This window comes from Macaca nemestrina, chromosome 17 (genome assembly GCF_043159975.1).
Source record: "Macaca nemestrina isolate mMacNem1 chromosome 17, mMacNem.hap1, whole genome shotgun sequence".
NCBI lineage: Eukaryota > Metazoa > Chordata > Mammalia > Primates > Cercopithecidae > Macaca > Macaca nemestrina.
Genome location: NC_092141.1, coordinates 19,903,660 through 19,925,235, shown reverse-complemented (window position 1 = coordinate 19,925,235; position 21,576 = coordinate 19,903,660). Strand labels below are relative to the sequence as shown.

The window sequence follows — 21,576 nt, the reverse complement described above, 5'->3', positions numbered from 1 at the left end:
TTTCTTTTTTATCTTTTTGAGACAGAGTCTCACTCTATCGCCCAGGCTGGAGTGCAGTGGTACGATCTCGGCTCACTGCAACCTTTGCTACCTGGGTTCAAGCCATTCTCCTGCCTCAGCCTCCCAAGTATGCTACAGGCACCTGCCACTGTGCCTGGCTAATTTTGTATTTTTAGTAGAGACAGGGTTTCGCCATGTTGGCCAGGCTGGTCTTGAACTCCTGACCTCAGGCGATCCACCCTCCTCGGCCTCCCAAAGTGTTGGGAATACAGGCGTGAGCCGCCGTGCCCGGCCAAAATGAATTTTAAATACACCATCCATTTCAGTTGTCGCTATGTAATTTAAGTAAAGCATAACAAAAATAAAGTTCTAGTTGTTGATTTGACTTCTCCACTATTATGCAATAATATATATATCTTAGCATCTGCAAGAAAGTAGATCTGGAAAAATGTACATCAAATTTTTAACAGTGTTCATCTCCAAAGGATGAATTTTTTTTTTTTTTTTTTTTTTTTTTTTTGAGACGGAGTCTTGCTTTATTGCCCAGGCTGGAGTGCAGTGGCAGGATCTCGGTTCATTGCAAGCTCCACCTCCCGGGTTCAGACTATTCTCCTGTCTCAGCTTCCCGAGTAGCTGGGACTACAGGTGTGCACCACCATGCCAGGCTAATTTTTGTATTTTTAGTAGAGACAGCATTTCACCGTGTTGGCCAGGCTGGTCTCAAACTCCTGACCTCGTGATCCACCTGCCTTGGCCTCCCAAAGTGCTGGGATTACAGGCGTGAGCCACCGCTCCCAGCCCCCTGAAATTTTTTTTAATTTTAATTTTTCATTTTATTTATTAATTTTTGAGATGGCATCTGTGTAGTCCAAGCTGGAGTGCAATGGCACGATCTCAGCTCACTGCAACTTCTGCCTCCCAGGCTCAAGTGATTCTCGTGCCTCAGCCTCCCAAGTAGCTGGACCGTAGACGTGTGCCACCATGCCTGGCTAATTTTTTGCATTTTAGTAGAGGTGGGTTTTCATCATGTTACCCAGGGTGGTCTCAGACTCCTGAGCTCAGGTGATTCGCTCACGTTGGCCTCCCAAAGTGCTGGGGTTACAGGTGTGAGCCACCATACCCAGCCTTAATTTTTAATTTTTTTGTAGAGGCAGAGTCTTACCATGTTGCCTAGGCTGGTCTCAAACTCCTGGGCTCAAGCAATCCGTCTGCCATGGCCTCCCAAAGTGCTGGGATTACAGGCATGAGCCACACACTGGGCCATATTTGGTAATTTTTAAATCATAAAGTTTTATTTTATTTGAAGATGTTAAGGACATGTAAAACTTGACAGGTCATTAAAATGATTTTAAAACCATAATATTTCACTTGTTCCAAGTATTAATGTTATTTCTCTCTTATTTACAAATGGAAAGGTTATATAGAACATATTCTAAGAATTACATGGACAGACATGCATCACAAATAATTTAAATAGGTACACGGATACTAAATCCTCAGTGGAGGTAAGGAATTACACTTGTGACTTTTAGACTCATTGTAATAAGCTTATTTATACACTTTTTTTTTTTTTTTTGAGAGGGAGTCTTGCTCTGTGGCCCAGGCTGGAGTGCAGTGGCCGGATCTCAGCTCACTGCAAGCTCCGCCTCCTGGGTTTATGCCATTCTCCTGCCTCAGCCTCCCGAGTAGCTGGGACTACAGGCGCCCGCCACCTCGCCCGGCTAGTTTTTTTTGTATTTTTTAGTAGAGATGGGGTTTCACCATGTTAGCCAGGATGGTCTCGATCTCCTGACCTCGTGATCCGCCCGTCTCAGCCTCCCAAAGTGCTGGGATTACAGGCTTGAGCCACCGCGCCCGGCCATTTGCATACTTACTACATTGAAATATTATGTGCAAAGCCCTTTTCTAAAGATTTCATAATCGTTTTCTTTTCTTTTTTTTTTTTTTTTTTGAGATGGAATCTTGCTCTTGTCACCCAGGCTGGAGTGCAGAGGCACGATCTCAGCTCGCTGCAAACTCCGCCTCCCGGGTTCACGCCATTCTCCTGCCTCAGCCTCCCGAGAAGCTGGGACTACAGGCGCCTGCCACCAAGCCCGGCTAATATTTTTGTATTTTTAGTAGAGACGGGGTTTCACCGCGTTAGCCAGGGTGGTCTCAATCTCCTGACCTCGTGATCCACCTGCCTCGCCCTCCCAAAGTGCTGGGATTACAGGCGTGAGCCACCGCGCCTGGCTTCTTTTTAATGTAAATTTTTTTTTGCTAATCTTCTCTGTACCAGTTTTATTATATGTGCTGCTGAAACGAGCAGAAGTTTTCATTATTAAATGGGTTTTATTTAATCATCATGTCAACCTCATGTAGTCTCATCAACTTTTATACATGAGGAAGGTGGGCACAGAGGGATCGGCTTTTAGGGTAACACATTCAGTGGAAGACCTGGGAGTTGAACAAAGGCAGCCAGACTCCAAATCAAGCTGTTAACCACAACATGCTCAGGCATACACAGAAATACTGTAGAATTTACTGAATAGGCTGATCACAATGTTTCTCACTGTAATCCCAGCACTGTGGGTGGCCGAGGCGAATGGATCACTTAGGTCAGGAGTTCAAGACCAGCCTGGCCAACATGGCAAAACCCTGTCTCTACAAAAATACAAAAATTAGTTGGACATGGTGAATCATGCCTGTAGTCCCAGCTACTCAGGAGGCTGAAGCAGGAGAATCTCTTGAACCCAGGAGGCGGAGCTTGCAGTAAGCCGAGATTGTGCCGCTGCGCTCCAGCCTGGGGGCAGAGTGAAACTCTGTCTCAAAAAAAAAAAATTTACTGAATAATGACTCACTACTTTCAAATAATGTTCATATCACCTCTTTATAGTGGTGAAATAGGTTAAAACATTTATTCTTAGGTATCTTTAGTTGTGAAAGAGATTCTAGTGGAATGGGGGATATGGGAGATAAAAGGGACAGAGTAGATGCAGTAACACAGATGCCTCACAGGTACAGGTAGCAGTAGTGTCCAGGTCCCTCTGGTCAAAGATTTTGCTTGTTTGTAACTTGTGCTCACATAATGGTTGGAATTAAATATGGACACTTATTCCAGATATTTGACTAATACGAAGGGGAACTTAGCTTTTGGCTTGTAAAGGACATTCGTATTTATTGAGTACCTATGGTGTTCAGAGTCATGTGGGCACCATCAGCAGTAAAAACATGAAGGGAAAAGCAAAACACACAGGTGAAACAAGATGAAAGTGCCCATCAGTTCTCTTTACAACAGGTTGACTACAAGTTTTGAGAAATCTTGTATCTCTTCATAAACGCCAATTATTAAAGTTAAAAATGAATAAATGTGAATCCAAATTCCTTATTCCCTTCATGCTGTCCTTCACAACCCAATCCTGTTGATGGAATATGCAGATGGTATTTGATTTTTTGTGCTTAAATATTTACGTGACTCCTTTTGTACCAGCAAAAGGAACTCTCAGTGAAGATACCATCAGAGTGTTTCTGCATCAAATTGCTGCTGCCATGCGAATCCTGCACAGCAAAGGAATCATCCACAGAGATCTCAAACCACAGAACATCTTGCTGTCCTATGCTAATCGCAGAAAATCAAGTGTCAGTGGTATTCGCATCAAAATAGGTAAATGGCCGCGTATTGTGTTATGGAAAGGACATTTTTGAAACTATTTTTAGACAACTTTAGCTTTGTTGAATGATGAATTTTTTTTTTTGAGATGGAGTCTTGCTCTGTTGCCCAGACTGGAGTGTAGTGGGACGATCTCGGCTCACTGCAACCTACGCCTCCTGGGTTTGAGTGATTCTCCTGCCTCAGCCTCCTGAGTAACTGGGATTACAGGCATGCACCACTACGCCTAGCTGAATTTTGTATTTTTAGTAGAGACAGGGTTTCACCGTGTTGGCCAGGCTGGTCTTGAACTCCTAACCTCAGGTGATCTGCCCGCCTCAGCCTCTGAAAGTGCTGGGATTACAGGTGTGAGCCACCACACCTGGCTAAATGATGGATTTTATTGATGCAATTTTGGTATTTTTATTGACATCGTGAAGTTCTCTTAGGTGAATCCTTTACATTATTGACAGTGTCTGCTAAGTCTCAGACGATGCTGACAGGCCCTCATCAGGAGCTCTAAATATGAATACCTGTGTCTCTCGAGAGGAAAATTGATGTGGTGTGGTTACTGGCAGCAAATTAATAACCCTGTTTCTTTTTTTTTCTTTGAGGTGGAGTCTCATTCTGTCACCCAGGCTGGAGTGAGGCACGATCTCGGCTCACTACAACCTCCGCCTCCCAGGTTCAGGGGATTCTCCTGCCTCAGCCTCCCAAGTAGCTGGGATGCGCAAGTAGCTGGCATGTTCCACCACACCCAGCTCATTTTTTTTTTGTACATATATATATATATATATATTTTTTTTGAGACGGAGTCTCGCTCTGTCACCCAGGCTGGAGTGCAGTGGCCGGATCTCAGCTCACTGCAAGCTCCGCCTCCCGGGTTTACGCCATTCTCCTGCCTCAGCCTCCCAAGTAGCTGGGACTACAGGTGCCCGCCACCTCGCCTGGCTAGTTTTTTGTATTCTTTAGTAGAGACGGGGTTTCACCGTGTTAGCCAGGATGGTCTCGATCTCCTGACCTCATGATCCGCCCGTCTCGGCCTCCCAAAGTGCTGGGATTACAGGCTTGAGCCACCGTGCCCAGCCTGTATATATTTTGTTAGTAGAGACGGGGTTTCACCATGTTGGCCAGGCTGGTCTCAAACTCCTGACCTCAGGTGATCTGCCTACCTTGGCCTCCCAAAGTGCTGGGATTATGGGCATGAGCCGCCACGCCCAGCCATAACCCTGATTCTTTACAGTTCCTAGGCTTTTGACATAGGGATCTCAGAGACCATCTGGTTTAGCCCTTGGCAGTTTTTTTTTTTTTTTAGCAGTACCTCAAAATTATTTGAAACAATAAAAACATAATTGTTTACATTCTGTATCTGGTATTGATATTTAATGAAAACTGTATTAATGAGCTACTTACTATAATTAGTATTTTCACTTGCAAAGTTTCATGCACCTTGGTTACAAATCTGGCAGAGGAGTGACTTGTACAGTTGATGATTACTACTATTTTTAGCTTGTTGAAATTGAGGTAGGTAGTTTTTTCTTTGGTGGACAGTGATATTCAGTAAGCTGTTTATTTTTCACAGTCCTTTGTGCCTTCTTGTGTCTTGAAGAATCATATGATGTATGTTAGGTATGAGCGAAGATATAATTTGATTTTCTACTTTCTATTTTGTGAAATAGCGGATTTTGGTTTTGCTCGTTACCTACATAGTAACATGATGGCTGCAACACTGTGTGGATCCCCGATGTACATGGTGAGTGAGTGTTTGCATCCTTGTGTGTTTAAAGTGTGGCTCCATAAGCATTGGAATTTAAATATAATGCTTGCTTCCAAATAAGATGTGATTTTACATATAGTCCAAGTTGTTATTACTAATGTTAATTATATTACTGATAATGCTATAATACAGAAATCTTTTGCCTTAGCATAGTGAACTATAAAAGTAGGAATGCTTAAAAAACACCTTATGGGAGCACTTCTTCAGCTGTAGGATGTGCTCATCTTTTGCATGTTAACTCTCTTGACAGGATCCTATATTGTAGATGTTTTTTCTATTAGCCTCACACTCAAAGCTGAAATACCTCAGCTTTCCCCTTTATCCTCTCATATAGATATCATCATGTATTATAGGGTTAGGTTATGAAACTTCCAAACTAATGTGCAGTGTTAAGTCTGGAAATACCTTAATTCTAGAGCTTCAGAATTATGTGAAATGTACCTATTTCAGTTCTAAGTTTAAAATGGGTTTATATTAAATTCAGAATTTCTCTAAACTAAAATCAACTTTGAACTATTAATCAAATTTCAAAAAAAATTTTATCAGATTTACTGTCAATCATAATTTCACTGCTTATATATAATATATATTTTAAATTTATAAAAAATATAAATTTTAAAATTACTTTGTACTTCTTGAGTATAAAATTAGTTTAGCCTTGAGGTTAGAGTGTTTTGGCTGATTATTAAAGGAAATTGACTTAATAAGAAATTTACTAGGGAAAATAAATAAAAATGTTATGTCTGAGCTGGATGTAGTGATGCATGCCTTTGGTCCCAACCACTTGGGAGACTGAGGCAGGAGGACTTCTGAAGCCCAGGAGTTCATGGCCAGCCTGTGAACACAGCAAGACCCCATTTCCAAAAAGAATTAAAGTTGAAATGTTACATGTGGGAAATAAAACTATCTTTAAGTATATTTTCCATTTCTGTTTAGTATATGTCCTGATTAATGGTATATTTAAAAAGCAAAATTTGATGAGAGGTGGGAAAATACCTGTAACAAAGCAGCAGATAAATGGTTTTGCTTTTAGGACAATTTTTATTATTGTGTGGGGTTTTGCATCATAGTTTTTATTACTGTAGAAGTGTTCAGATTACAAAAAACATAGGGAATAATATAGCAAACTCCTATGTACCCACTATCCATATTTCACAAAGTTAGCATTTTGCCATGTTTGTCTTGATCTTGTTTTTGAAAGAAATAAAATAGGCTGGGCATGGTGGCTCATGCCTGTAATCCCAGCACTTTGGGAGGCCGAGGCGGGAGGATCATAAGGTCAGGAGTTCGAGACCAGCCTGGCCAACATGGTGAAACCCCGTCTCTACTAAAAATACAAAAAATTAGCTGGGTGTGGTGACAGGCGCATGTAATCCCAGCTACTCGGGAGGCTGAGGCAGGAAAATCGCTTGAACCCAGGAGGTGGAGGTTGCAGTGAGCCGAGATCGTGCCGCTGCGCTCCAGCCTGGGTGACACAGGGAGACTTGTTCTCCAAAAAAAAAAAAAAAAAAAAAAAAAAAAAATATATATATATATATATATATATATATATTTATGTATGTATGTTGGAGACAGCCCAGGTTCCTTTTGTACTTCTCCCTGATTCCATTTCCTCCTCTGCTCCTTTCACACACCTGAGGGAACCTCTGTCCTATGGTATGTATTTTATACACCATGTCCTATGGTGTGTATTTTTCTTTGTTATTATTTTGGTCCTCTCATTGTACTTTATGTGTCCATTATAATCAGTTGAAACATTTGTTTCTATAACTTGCCCCTTTTCATGCAACATTGATTTTGAGATTTACTAGTAAATCTCAATATATGATAATATGTTGTAAGTTCATTGCCTTATTATTTGATTAGAGAACTATCACAGGGTGTTGTTTTATTCTGGTAGTTTGTTAGGAGTGTCACCTTTACCAGTTAATATGTGCATATTAATTATGTAAATACTGCATGCCCCTTAAATTTCTCTGTCCCCAGGCTCCTGAGGTTATTATGTCTCAACATTATGATGCTAAGGCTGACTTGTGGAGCATAGGAACAGTGATATACCAATGCCTAGTTGGAAAACCACCTTTTCAGGTAGGCTGACTTTTTTCTTATGTCCTCAGTTTTGGAATCTTGTCATTTTATAGTTGCGTTTGATTTGTAAAATGAAGAATACTTTGAAAGCAGTGTTTTTGGCTCCTCTGTGACTTACTTTGATTCTTTTATAGGCAAAAACTGCTTTAGTGAGTCAGAACATCTTTTGGTTTTCCCCTTTTATCTGCTTGCCCTTTGTAGTTGAACTGGGCATGCAGTCTGTTGTATGTTGGGATCAGGGCTAACAGCGTGATGGGAAATGGGTGTGAATGGTGACACCACAGCTTCCTGGTTAGCCTGGTTTTGAGATCCTGGAATCCACATGAGGGCTGGGGCTGTCTGGGGAGATCTCTGGAAACCATCTCTAGCTCTCTATTCCTAACACTGCTAGGTGAGAGGGAGGTAATTATATACGCTTTATGGAAATTATTATGGGTTTGTCTTCTCCTCTCCCCCAACATCCTGTCAAAAAGTGACCCTGTAGAGTATAATCACGATGATTTCTCTTGAGTTCATATTGTCATGTTATAATTTCTTATATCATAAAGAAGATCTTTGAATTTGAAAACTGGAACAAAATGAAAATATTTGCCTAAGATAGTATTAAGAAAATTAGTGACACAGCCAGGTTAAACACTTTTAATTTCTTAGTCTAGTTTGCATTGTAGAGGAGGCTTCTACATTTAAGCAGTTTTTGTTATCAGCTACTTGTTGCTGTGGAGAGACTGCATAGTAGCAGTATACATAGTTCTTTTCTTTGAATTCCTGTAGGGTCCTAAGGTAAAGTACACCTGAATTTTACCCAACAATAACGTACTTATTGGGCAGGCCATGTAACCTTCGGAATAGTGACCCTTAATCTATTCTAAGTTTCAGGCTCCTCTGAGAGTCTGACCTCAGAAAAGCTACCTCAGAAAAGGTACATTATACTCAGATGTACAGAATTTTCACACAATGTCATATGACTTTGTTTTATGACTTTCTAATGACCAGTTATGGCTCCTTCAGCAATCCATGGCTTTCAAGTTGAGAATCTATGTTCTGTAGCAAGAATATGAGCATCATCTCTCTTTCCTTTCCTCCTCCCTCATACTTTCCCTCCTTTCCTCTGAATCCCTTCCTTGAAACTCCCACTCCCTCAATCCGTTAAAAAAAAGAATATGAGCGTCAATCATATGATTTGGAAGTTTTGCCCCCATTGTTTAGGAAATTAAACCTTTTTTTTTTTAATAGGCCAATAGTCCTCAAGACTTAAGGATGTTTTATGAAAAAAACAGGAGCTTAATGCCTAGGTATGTGTTTAGATTACACTGGGTTTTACTATTTGTGAACACAGTGTTGTTTATTTGAACTGTTTGTGTTTTATGTATTCTCATTTTTGAATTCTTTTTCAGTTGATAATGTGAAAGCATTTGTTATAGCAAATTGGAAAATTGCTGGCACATCATAGGTGTCTGTGTAGTACTGTACTCTTTTCTTTCTCTTTTAAAATGTAAATGTAAATTTGAAAGAAAAAGATACGGAAGTTACATGTGTTCCTTGTGGGGAGGGTAATGTGGACAGAATAGATACACGGAAAGTAGAAAGTGAATTCCCCACAGCTTTGCTCTCTTCTTTAGGGGTAACAAGAGTTTGCTGTATCTCTTTCTACATAGTTTTTGTGGGAATTCTTTATACATGTTTGAGTGCTTGTTTTCCTTTTGTTTTCTCTTGAACTTGTATCTTGAGATGAGTGCTTGTTTATGTATGTATTTATACACACACATAGTTTAAGACAAATTACATCATATTTTGTGAGTTGTTTGCAGTGTCCTTTTGTTTTTTACTTTGTAGTACATCACAGATGATGTTCCTCAACAGGATGTGGAAAGCCACTGTATGCTTTTTTATTTTGAGACAGAGTCTTGCTCTGTCTCCCAGGCTGGAGTGCAGTGGCACGATCTAGGCTCACTGCAACCTCCGCCTCCCTAGTTCAAGCAATTCTCCTGCCTCAGCCTCCCTAGTAGCTGGGACTGTAGGTGCCCGCCACCACACCAGGCTAATTTTTGTATTTTTTTTTTATTATTAGAGACGGGGTTTCACCATGTTGGCCAGGCTGGTCTTGAACTCCTGACCTCAAGTGATCCTCCCACCTTGGCCTCCTAAAGTGCTGGGATTATAGGTGTGAGCCACCATACCTGGCCAACTGTATGCTTTTTTTTTTTTTTTTTAGATGATTAATAGGCTATTTAGGCAGGAGTACATATAGTCATCGACAGACTTAACATGAGAGATTAAATGTCTGACCCAATTTTCCTTCCCGGATAAGCTTTTCTTTCCTATCCCTGTCAGTTTTGAAAACATAATAGCAGAAGAAGAGGGGTCCAAGTCCACACAGAGCTCCCAAGAGTGAGTTTTTAGGAGTGGGTCTGAAATTAGGATAGACATTTGCTGATCTTGCATAGGTCCAACGAATCAAGGCAGGATCTTCGATGAGCCCTCTGCAGTTGGGGTGGTTGTACTGAAGCAGGTACTCTTGTTTCAGCCGAACTCTTATGGCCAACGGCTCGACTTGCGCCCGTCGGGTTTCTGGAGATATGTTGTATTTGGTCGAGGGTTGGGGGCAGAGTGGCCAGGCGCGATGGAGTATACTTTGGGAACGACATCTTGGTGACCCAGGGCACAACTGCACCTGCCACTGTATGCTTTTAAATGCCACAGAGAGTCCCATAGATGTACATTACTTTATTTAATCAGATCCCTGTTTTCATTTTTTGGTCACTACAAACAGGCTCTAGTGAAGTGTGTGTGTGTGTGTGTGTGTTTGTGTGTGTGTGTACACCTTTGTGTATGTGTGCATTTTGTTAGTTTGGACTTCTAGAAATGGAATTGTCAGACCAAAAGATGCACTTTCCAAATAGGCTATCCCAGTGAATACAGCAAGATAGAAGACTGCCCCTTTTCCCTCATTTTTACCAACACAGAATGTTAGCGGATTTGATGCTGCACAAATGCATGAGGACCAGTTAGCTATTAATTTAATTTGGATCGTTCTCTTCATTAGTGAGTTTGGCTCCTTTGTATTTGTTTTTTTTTTTTTTTTTTTTTTTGAGACGGAGTCTCGCTCTGTTGCCCAGGCTGGAGTGCAGTGGCGCGATCTCGGCTCACTGCAAGCTCCGCCTCCCGGGTTCACGCCATTCTGCTGCCTCAGCCTCCCGAGTAGCTGGGACTACAGGCGCCCACAACCGCGCCTGGCTAATTTTTTGTATTTTTAGTAGAGACGGGGTTTCACCGTGGTCTCGATCTCCTGACCTTGTGATCCGCCCGCCTCGGCCTCCCAAAGTGCTGGGATTACAGGCGTGAGCCACCGCGCCCGGCTTGTATTTGTTTAATCTTTTTCTTTTTCTTTCTTTCTTTCTTTTTTTTTTTTTGAGATAGAGTCTTGTTCTATTGCCAGGCTGAAGTGCAATGGCATGATCTTGGCTCACTGCAATGTCCACCTCCCGGTTTCAAGCCATTTTCCTGCCTCAGCCTCCCAGGTAGCTGGGACTACAGGCAGGCTACCACGCCCGGCTAATTTTTGTATTTTTAGTGGAGACAGGATTTCACTATGTTGTTCAGGCTGGTCTTGAACTCCTGACCTCAAGTGATCCACCCGCCTTGGCCTCTCAAAGTGCTGGGATTACAGACGTAAGACACCGTGCCCAGCCTGTTTAATATATTTTTGTAATTCTTATTCTTTGAATTGTGTACTTCTATTACTTCACTCATTTTCCTATTGCTTGTTGTTTTCATATTGGATGTTAGGAAGTTGTATTAGTTCTCACTTGTGTTTAAGTGCTGCCCTTTTCCAGACGGAAATGGAGGTGGCTATTTTGTAATACAGAATATTATAGCAACTATTAGTACAAGATTGAAGTTATGGTAAAACTCAACATTGGGCTTGTGAGGTGCCTTACTCCTGCAGATACTCAAATAACAACAAGCACAGTACAGGAATCTTCTCAATTTGATGCTGTTTCTCAAAGGCAGTTTAGTGCTTTTTTTTCCTTCTTTAGATGACTCTTACATGGTCTTCTTGGTATAAATGTATTGGTATTTGTGAAACCACATATATGTGTTAGTTTACTATATGGAAGGCAAAAATTAATGTTGTTTATATATATAAACTTATCACTTAGGTGGTTGTGTTTTTCCTTTCCCCCAGTATTCCCAGAGAAACATCACCTTATTTGGCTAATCTCCTTTTGGGTTTGCTTCAGAGAAACCAAAAAGATAGAATGGACTTTGGTAAGAAATAGTTTCAACTTTTGCATGCTTTCTAACTTTATTGTTATATGTGCTGAAAGATTTTAAAAATAGAGATTTCAGAAGAAAATTGAAGTCAGTTTCGCTTTTCTTTTTATTTTCTTCACTAGTTTCGTAAATATTGAGTGCTTATTACTATGTTCTAGGTATGGGAGATAGAGTAATAAAATCTCTCTCCTCATGTAGCATATATTCTAGTGGTAGAGAGAGACAAGAAACAAATTAAAAACCATAGTTACATATTATATTAGAAGTTGCTAAGTATTGTGGGAATAAAGAAGTGGGGGTGGGGATTGAAATTTTAAATAAGATAGTCAGTGAAGACCTTATTGAGAAAGTGACATTTGAACAAAGACTTGACTTGAAATGAGAGTGAGCCATAGGATATCTGTGGGAAGAGCTTTTTAAGCAGAGTGAACAGCCAATACAAATGCTTAGGGCTGGGCACATGCCTGTAAGCTTGAGGAACAACTAGAAAGCCAGTTGAAGACTTGGGCTTTTCCACAAAGTGTGATGGGAGCCATTAGAGAGTTTTGAGTGGAGGAAAAGTGATCTGACTAATGTTTTTAAAAAGGATCAAGCTGGCTGCTGCTTGAGAATAGACTGTGTGCATATAAGGGGAAGAGCAGAAGCTGGGAGACTAATCGGGAGACTCTTGTCGTTACCCAGGTGAGAGATGAGTGTAGCTTTGACTAGGATAATAGCAGTGGAGGTGGTAAGAAGTCTTTCTGGAGGTAGAGGCAACAGCATTCACTGATGGATTGAATCTGAGGGTGTGAGAGGGAAGACTCAAGGATGACTCCAAAGTTTCTGGCCTGAGCAGCTGAAAGGATGTTGTCAGTTACAGTGATGGGAAAGACTGTATGGATAGAGCAGGCTATGGGGACAAGATGAGTTTCTGCTGGATATGTTACATTTAAGATAACCATTGGATGTCTAAGTGTCAATGTCAGAAGTGCACTTGAGGCCGGGCGCGGTGGCTCACGCCTGTAATCCCAGCACTTTGGGAGGCCGAGACGGGCGGATCACGAGGTCAGGAGATCGAGACCACGGTGAAACCACGTCTCTACTAAAAATACAAAAAATTAGCCGGGCGCGGTGGCGGGCGCCTGTAGTCCCAGCTACTCAGGAGGCTGAGGCAGGAGAATGGCGTAAACCCAGGAGGCGGAGCTTGCAGTGAGCCGAGATCGCGTCACTGCACTCCAGCCTGGGCAACAGAGCGAGACTCCGTCTCAAAAAACAAAAAAAAACAAAAACAGAAGTGCACTTGAATTTCAGAAAAGGGTAGACTGGGGGCAGATTGGGGAGTTGTCAGCCTGTGGTTGGTATTTATTTATTTAATTAAAAAAAATTTTTTTTGAGACAGGATTTTACTCTGTCACTCAGGCTGGAGTGCAGTGGTATGATCATGGCTCACTGCAGCCTCGACTTCCCCAGGCTCAGGTGATCCTCCAACCTCAGCCTCCCCAGTACCTGGGACTACAGGTGTACAACACCACCCCTGGCTAATTTTTGTATTTTTTTGTAGAGACAGGGTTTCGTTATGTTGCCCAGGCTGGTCTCAAACTCCTGGGCTCAAGCGATCTACCCACCTTGGCCTGCCAAAATGCTGAGATTACAGATGTGAGCCACCATGCCCAGCAATATTTATTAAATAGATTATTTTCTTTTTTATTCCCCCTTTATTTGAGAGAAGGCCTCACTGTATTACCCAGGCTGGACCGGGAATGCAGTGGTGTGATCGTAGCTCACTGCAACGTTGAACTCCTGGGGGCAAGTGATTCTCCCACCTCAGCTTCCTTAATAGCTGGGACTACAAGCCTGCATCACCACAGTCGGCTAATTTTTTGTTTTGTTTATTTAATTAATTAATTTATTTGTTTTGAGACGGTGTCTCACTCAGTCGCCCAGGCTGGAGTGCAGTGGCGCTATCTCAGCTCACTGCAAGCTCTGCCTCCTGGGTTCACGCCATTCTCCTGCCTCAGCCTCCCGAGTAGCTGGGACTACAGGCGCCCGCCACTATGCCTGGCTAATTGTTTTGTATTTTTAATAGAGACGGGTTTCACCGTGTTAGCCAGGATGGTCTGGATCTCCTGACCTCGTGATCCACCCGTCTCAGCCTCCTAAAGTGCTGGGATTACAGGCGTCAGCTACCGCGCCCAGCTTTGTTTTGTTTTTGAGATGGAGTCTTACTCTGTCACCCAGGCTGGAGTGCAATGGCACGATCTTGGCTCACTGCAACTTCCGCCTCCTGGATTCAGGCAGTTCTCCGCCTCAACCTCCCGAGTAGCTGGGATTACAGGCACCCACCACCACGCCCGGTAATTTTTTATATTTTTAGTGGTGACAGGGTTTTTCACCATCTTGGCCAAGCTGGTGTTGAACTCCTGACCTTGTGATCTGCCCACCTCAGCCTCCCAAAGTGCTGGGATTGCAGGCATGAGCCACCATGCTCTGTTTTGTTTGGTTTTTGAGACGAAGTTTTGCTCTTGTTGCCCAGGCTGGAGTGCAGTGGCATGATCTTGACTCACCGCAACTTCCGCCTCCCAGGTTCAAGCGATTCTCCTGCCTTAGCCTCCCAAGTAGCTGGGATTACAAGCGCCCGCCACCATGCCCTGCTAATTTTTTTTGCTTGTTTGTTCTTTTGAGAGGGAGTCTTGCTCTGTCGCCCAGGCTGGAGTGCAGTGATGCGATATCTGCTCACTGCAACCTCTGTCTCCTGGGTTCAAGCAATTCTCCTGCCTTAGCCTCCTGAGTAGCTGGGATTACAGGAGCACGCCACTATATACAGCTAATTTTTGTATTTTTAGTAGAGACGGGGTTTCATCATGTTGGCCAGGCTGGTCTCGAACTCCTGACCTCATGATCCGGCCTGCCTCAGCCTCCCAAAGTGCTAGGATTACAGGCGTGAACCACCACGCCTGGCCTAATTTTTGTATTTTTTTTTTTTTTAGTAGAGATGGGGTTTTGCCATGTTGTTTAGGCTTGTCTCGAACTCCCGGCCTCAGGGGATCCACCTGCCTTGGCCTCCCAAAGTGCTGAGATTGCAGGCGTGAGCCACCGGGCCTAGCCCAGTCGGCTAATTTTTTTACCCTTTTGTAGGGATAGGGTCTCACAATATTGCCAGGGCTATTCTCGAACTCCTGGCTCCAAGCAATCTTCTTGCCTCTGCCTCCCAAAGTGCTGGGATTACAGATATGAACCACTGTGCCTAGTCAAAATAGATTATTTTCTAGTGTACCATTTAAATTCTTTCATTGAGTCTTCTGGCTTTTTTGTGCTATTTGTTATTTTTTTTAATGATTGATCTAGGGATTACAGTATGCATTTTAATTTATCACAATCTACTTTATATAAATACTAGTTGAGGCAGGGCGTGGTGGCCCACATCTGTAATCCCAGCACTTTGGGAGGCTGAGGTGGGCGGATCATGAGGTCAGGAGATCAAGACCATCCTGGCTAACACGGTGAAACCCCATCTTTACTAAAAGTATAGCCAGGCGCGGTGGCTTACGCCTGTAATCCCAGCACTTTGGGAGGCTGAGGCGGGCGGATCACAAGGTCAGGAGATCGAGACCACGGTGAAACCCCGTCTCTACTAAAAATACAAAAAATTAGCCGGGCACGGTTGTGGGCGCCTGTAGTCCCAGCTACTCGGGAGGCTGAGGCAGGAGAATGGCGTGAACCCGGGAGGCGGAGCTTGCAGTGAGCCGAGATCGCGCCACTGCACTCCAGCCTGGGCGACAGAGCGAGACTCCGTCTCAAAAAAAAAAAAAAAAAAAAAAAAAAAAAAGTACCAAAAAAATTAGCCGGGCATGGTGGCAGGCGCCTGTAGTCCCAGCTAGTCGGAAGGCTGAGGCGGGAGAATGGCATGAACCCGGGAGGCGGAACTTGCAGTGAGCTAAGATCTTGCCACTGCACTCCTCCAGCCTGGTTGACAGAGCGAGACTCTGTCTCCAAAAAAAGAAAAAGAAAACAAAAACAAAACAAAAAACTAGTTGAATTCCATTAAAATATAGAAGCTTTGTTCCGTTAATATGGCTTCATTTGCTCTTCCCTTTGTGCTGTTATTGTCTCACATATTATGTCTATGTTGTAATTTCAGCAGTGCAGTGTTACAACTATTGCTTTATACAGTCTTACCTCTTTTAAAGAAGTGAGGAGAAGAAAGGTGAAAAACATGTATAGTGTCTTTTTGTGTGTTTCTCTTTTTTTTTTTTTTTTTTTCTGAGACAGAGTCTTACTCTGCATCCAGGCCTAAGTACAGTGGTACAAACATGCCTCACTGCAGCCTTGAGCTCTTGGGCTCAAGTGATCCTCCTGCCTGAAACTTCTATGTAGCTGGGACTACAAGTGCACACCACCATGCCCAGCTAATTTTTAAATTTTTTGTAGGGAGGTTTTTGCCATATTGCCCAGGCTGGTCACCAACTCCTGGGTTCAAGCAAACATCCCTCCTCGGCCTCCCAGAGTGCTGGGATTAAATAGCCTTAGAGTACTATTTTAGCCTATAAATTTATCATTTGTGGCACTCTTCATTTATTCTTATGGACTCAAGTTACTGTTTGGTGTCATTTTTTTTCTTTTTGTATTTTTTTGTATCTCTTTTTTGTTTGGTGTCATTTTTTTTTAGCTCATATAATTCCATTCCTTTCCTCTTTTGTGTTGTCATATATATTAATCTTTGTATGTTACAAACAAAACCCAGTAGTACAATCTTATAATTATTTTATGCAGTTATCCTTTAAATTGGTTAAGAGAAAAATACATAATATACTCTTCTGTAATTATCTGCATAATTACCAATGCTCTTTATACAGATTCTCAGAATCTTCATTTATCTGGGAATGTCATTATTTCCCTTTATTTACCTTCACTTTGGAAAAGTGTTTTTTTGGTAGATACTGAATTCTTGGTTGTTAGGATTTTCTCCAGCCAGTACTTTGACTATGTCATCTTACTGCTTTCTGGCCTCCGTTGTTTCTGATGAGAAGTCACCTGTTAATCTTACTAGTTTCCCTAGTGGGTGATGAGTCATATTTCTCTTAGTGCTTTTGAGATTTTTCTCTGTCTTGGATTTTCAACAATTTTAACTGTGATCTGTCTAGATGTGTATCTGTGTTTATCCTGCTTGGAGTTTATTGATCTTTTTTGATATATAAATAAATGTTTTTCACTGAATTTGGGGAGTTGTCAACCATCATTTCTTAAAGTATTCATTCTGTCCCTTTTTCTTTCTCTTCTCTGAGACTCCCATTATGTGCACTTAATGGTCTATGCTTGATAATATCCCACATCTGAGTCTGTTCATTTTTCCATATTGTTTTTTCCTTTGAGTTTTTCAGATTGGAAATATCTATTGATCTGTTCTCAGGTTTGCTGATTATTTTATTCAGTTATTGTACTTTTTAACTCCAGAATTTCCATTTGGTTCTTTTTTATAATTTCCATCTTTTTCTTTTTTTTTTTTTGAGACAGAGTCTCGCTGTGTCGCCCAGGCTGGAGTGCAGTGGCCGGATCTCAGCTCACTGCAAGCTCCGCCTCCCGGGTTTACGCCATTCTCCTGCCTCAGCCTCCCGAGTAGCTGGGACCACAAGCGCCCGCCACCTCGCCCGGCTAGTTTTTTTTTTTTGTATTTTGTAGTAGAGACGGGGTTTCACCTTGTTAGCCAGGATGGTCTCGATCTCCTGACCTCGTGATCCGCCCGTCTCAGCCTCCCAAAGTGCTGGGATTACAGGCGTGAGCCACCAAGCCTGGCCAATTTCCGTCTTTTTCTTGATATTCTCTATTTGTTGAGTCACTGTCTCCTGCCTCAGTCTCCTGCATAGGTGGGACTACAGGCACCCTCTACCATGCCCAGCTAATTTTTTGTATTTTTAGTAGAGCCGGGGTTTCACCATGTGGGCCAGGCTGGTCTCGAACTCCTGGGCTCACATGATCCACCCACCTCGGCCTCCTACAGTGCTGGGATTACAAGCGTGAGCCACTGTACCCGGCTGGCTTTCTCTACTTTTAAAAATGTATTTATAATAACTGCTTTAGGCCAGGTGCGGTGGCTCAAGCCTGTAATCCCAGCACTTTGGGAGGCCGAGACAGGCAGATCACGAGGTCAGGAGATCGAGACCATCCTGGCTAACATGGTGAAACCCTGTCTCTACTAAAAAATACAAAAAACTAGCCAGGCGAGGTGGCGGGCGCCTGTAGTCCCAGCTACTCGGGAGACTGAGGCAGGAGAATGGCATAAACCTGGGAGGCGGAGCTTGCAGTGAGCTGAGATCCGGCCACTGCACTCCAGCCCAGGCGACAGAGTGAGACTCTGTCTCAAAAAAAAAAATAAATAAATAAAATAACTGCTTTAAAGTCTTTGCTAAGTCCAACATTTGGCCCTCTCACGACAGTTTCTGTTGATTGCTTCATACCCCTGTGTATGGGTCATACTTCTTTGTTGCTTTGCATGCCTTGCAGTTTTTTGCCGAAAATCAAATCAAACATTTTGTACAATACAAATAGCAACTTTAGATTTGCACCCTCCCCCTCTCCCAATTGGGGGTTGTTCTTTTTTTTTTTTTTTTTTTTTTTTTTTTGAGACAAAGTCTTACTGTGTTGCCCAGGCTGGAGTGCAATGACACGACTCAGCTCACTGCAACCTCCACCTCCCAAGTTCAAACTATACTCCTGCCTCAGCCTCCCAAGTAGCTGGGATTACAGGCGCACACCACTACGCCTGGCGAATTTTTGTATTTTTAGTAGAGATGGGTTTCACCATGTTGGCCACGTTAGTCATGAACTCCTGACCTTAAGTGATCTGCCTGCCTCTGCCTCCCAAAGTGCTAGGATTACAGGCATGAGCCACGATGCCTCATCGGATTGTTCGATTTGTTTAGTAACTTGCCTGGACCAAATCTGTGGAATATTGTTTTCCTTGCAGTTTTTTAACATTGATTTATCTCCAAAGTTGTTTTTGTATTTTTTTCAGTTAAAAAAATTGTAAAGCCCAGTTTCCTAGGGATCACCCCTGTGTCTACAATTTTTTAGTGGTCAGCCAGTGATTGGTCAAAGGTGGTGCTTCGAGACAGTAAGTTACTATCCTTTGTCCATTGATCTCTGTGTGGCTTGGGGAATGCATTAAAAGTTCAAGAACAGCTGGGCATGGTGGCTCACGTCTGTAATCTCAGCAGTTTGGGAGGCTGAGGTGGGCAGATCACTTGAACTCAGGCGTTTGAGACCAGCCTGGACAACATGGTGAAACCCTACTACTAAAAATAAAAAAATTAGCTGGTGTTGTGGTGTGGCCCTGTAGTCCCAGCTACTCAGGAGGCTGAGCTGAGAGGGTTGCTTAAGCCTTGGAGGTCAAGGCTACAGTGAGCTGTGATCATGCCAGCGTCCCCAGCCTTGACGACAGAGTGAGACCCTCTCTAAAAAGAGAAAAGAAAAGAAAATGTTTTATTTATCTTAACTCCAATCTTTATTATTTCTTTCCTTCTACTAGTTTTGGACTTAGTTTGCTGTTTTTCTAGTTCCATAAGCATGCAGTTAGCTTATTGATTAGATGTTTCTTTTTTTTTTGAGACGGAGTTTTGCTCTGTTACCCAGCTGGAGTGCAGTGGCGCCATCTCAGCTCACTGCGATCTCCATCCAGCTTCTGGGTTCAAGCGATACTCCTGCCTCAGCCTCCAGAGTAGCTGGGACTGCAGGCTCATGTCACCATGCCTGGCTAATGTTTTGTATTTTTAGTAGAGACAGGGTTTCATCATGTTAGCTAGGCTGGTCTCAAACTCCTGATCTCAGGTGATCCACCCGCCTCAGCCTCCTAAAATACTGAGATTACAAGTGCGAGCCATTATGCCTGGCCTATTTCTTCTTTTTTTTGAGACAGAGTTTTGCTCTGTCACCCAGGCTGGAGTGCAGCAGCACAATCTCAGCTCACTACAACCCCCGCCGCCTGGGCTAAAGCAATTCTTCTGCCTCAGCCTCCTGAGCAGCTGAGATTACAGGTGCCCGCCACCACGCCTGGCTAATTTTTTTTGTATTTTCAGTAGAGACGGGCTTTCACCATGTTGGCCAGGCTGGTCTTGAACTCCCGACCTCAAGTAATCTGCCTGCCTTGGCCTCCCAAAGTGCTGGGATTGTAGGCGTGGGGCACTGCATGTGGCCCCATTTCTTCTTTTTTAAAGGAGGTGTTTACAGGTATATTTTTCCCTCTTACTACTGCTTTTGCTACATCCCGTAAGTTTTAGTATGTTGTTTTCATTTTCATTTGTCTCAAGATATTTTCTAATTTCCCTTTATGACTTCTTTGACTCAATGGTTGCTTCAGAGTTAGTATTATTTGGCTCTATGTCCCACCCAGATCTCATCTTGAGTTGTAATCCCCATGTGTCTGGGGAGGGGCGTGGTGGGAGGTGAGTGAATCAAGGGGGCGGATTTCCTCCATGCTGTTCTCGCGATAGTGAGTTCTCACAAGATCTAATGGTTTGAACGTGTGGTACATCTCCTTCCTACTCTGCAATGGTAAGACATGCTTGCTTCCCCTTCGCCTTCTGCCATGATTGTAAGTTTCTGAAACCTCCCCAGCCATGGAGAACTAAATTAAACCTCTTTTCTTCATAAACTGGCCAGTCTCAGGTAGTTTTTTTGTTTTGTTTTGTTTTGTTTAGGGACAGAGTCTTGCTCTGTCACCCAGGCTGGAGTGCAGTGGAGCAATCTTGGCTCACTGCAACCTCCACTTCCTGGGTTCAAGCAATTCTCCTGCCTCAGGCTCCTGAGTAGCTGGAATTACAGCTGTGTGCCGCCACGCCTGGCTAATTTTTGTGTTTTTAGTAGAGACCTGGTTTCACCATGTTGGCCAGCTGGTCTTGAACTTCTCAAGCGATCAGCCTGCCCGGGCCTCCCAAAGTGCTGGGATTACAGGCATGAGCCATTGCTCCTGGCCTCAAGTAGTTCTTTATAGTGTGTGAAAACAGACTAAAACAAGAGTGTTTTGTTTAATTTCTACATATTGTGGGTTTTCCCATTATTTCCTCTGTTACTGATTTCTAGTTTCTTTTTTTTTTTTAAACAGAATCTCAAAAGGACAGGAATGAACCACTGCGCCCAGCCCTCGATATCTACTTTTATTCCATTGTGATTGGAAAAGATAATCAATCACCATGATTACAGTCTTTTAAAATTTATGGGCCAGGCATGGTGGCTCATATCTGTAACCTTAGTGCTTTGAGAGGCTGAAGAAGGAGGACTGCATGAGGCCAGCAGTTTAGATTAGCCAGGGCAACATAGTGAGAACCTGTCTCTACAAAAAATTTTAAAAATTAGCTGGGTGTAGTGGTGTGCACCTTTGGTTCCAGCTTCTTGGGAGCCTGAGGTAAGAGGGATTGCTTCAGCCCAGGAGTTTGATGCTGCAATGAGCTAATTGCACCTCTGCATTCCAGCCTGAGAAACAGAGCGCAACATTGTCTCTGATTAAAAAAAAAATTTATTAAGACTTGTTTTGTGGCCTAAGGTGTGGTCTGTTTTGGAGAATGTCTCACGTGCACTTGAGAAAAGTATTTGCTCTGCTTTCGGAGACTAGAGTACTTTGTGTGTGTCTGTTAGGTCCAGTTAGTTTATAGCATTGTTAAGTGCCTCCATTTCCTTATTGATGCTGTATCTGGCTATCCTATCCTTTATTGAAGTCCTCAACTATTGTTATACAAATCTCCTTGTCACTTCAGTTGTCAATGTTTGCTTCATGTATTTTGGGGCTCTGATGTTTATAAATCTTAAATTTTCTTGGTTAATTGACCCTTCTATCATTATT

The 21,576-nt window shown here is 42.8% G+C and overlaps 1 protein-coding gene and 1 pseudogene across 4 annotated transcripts in view; one reads left to right on the top strand and one right to left on the bottom strand.

The window, feature by feature from the left end:
- The window catches only part of LOC105493332 (unc-51 like autophagy activating kinase 2), a 105,756-nt gene that overhangs the window by 23,359 nt on the left and 60,821 nt on the right, over window positions 1-21,576 (top strand). For all 4 annotated transcript variants that reach the window (XM_071082504.1, XM_071082507.1, XM_071082506.1 and 1 more), the window contains exons 6-10: window positions 3,470-3,643; window positions 5,308-5,381; window positions 7,392-7,493; window positions 8,727-8,785; window positions 11,680-11,762. In XM_071082504.1, the coding sequence (XP_070938605.1) occupies window positions 3,470-3,643; window positions 5,308-5,381; window positions 7,392-7,493; window positions 8,727-8,785; window positions 11,680-11,762 (492 nt within the window). The remainder of the gene's footprint in view (window positions 1-3,469; window positions 3,644-5,307; window positions 5,382-7,391; window positions 7,494-8,726; window positions 8,786-11,679; window positions 11,763-21,576) is intronic.
- Window positions 9,754-10,138, bottom strand: LOC112428804 (NADH dehydrogenase [ubiquinone] 1 beta subcomplex subunit 4 pseudogene; annotated as a pseudogene).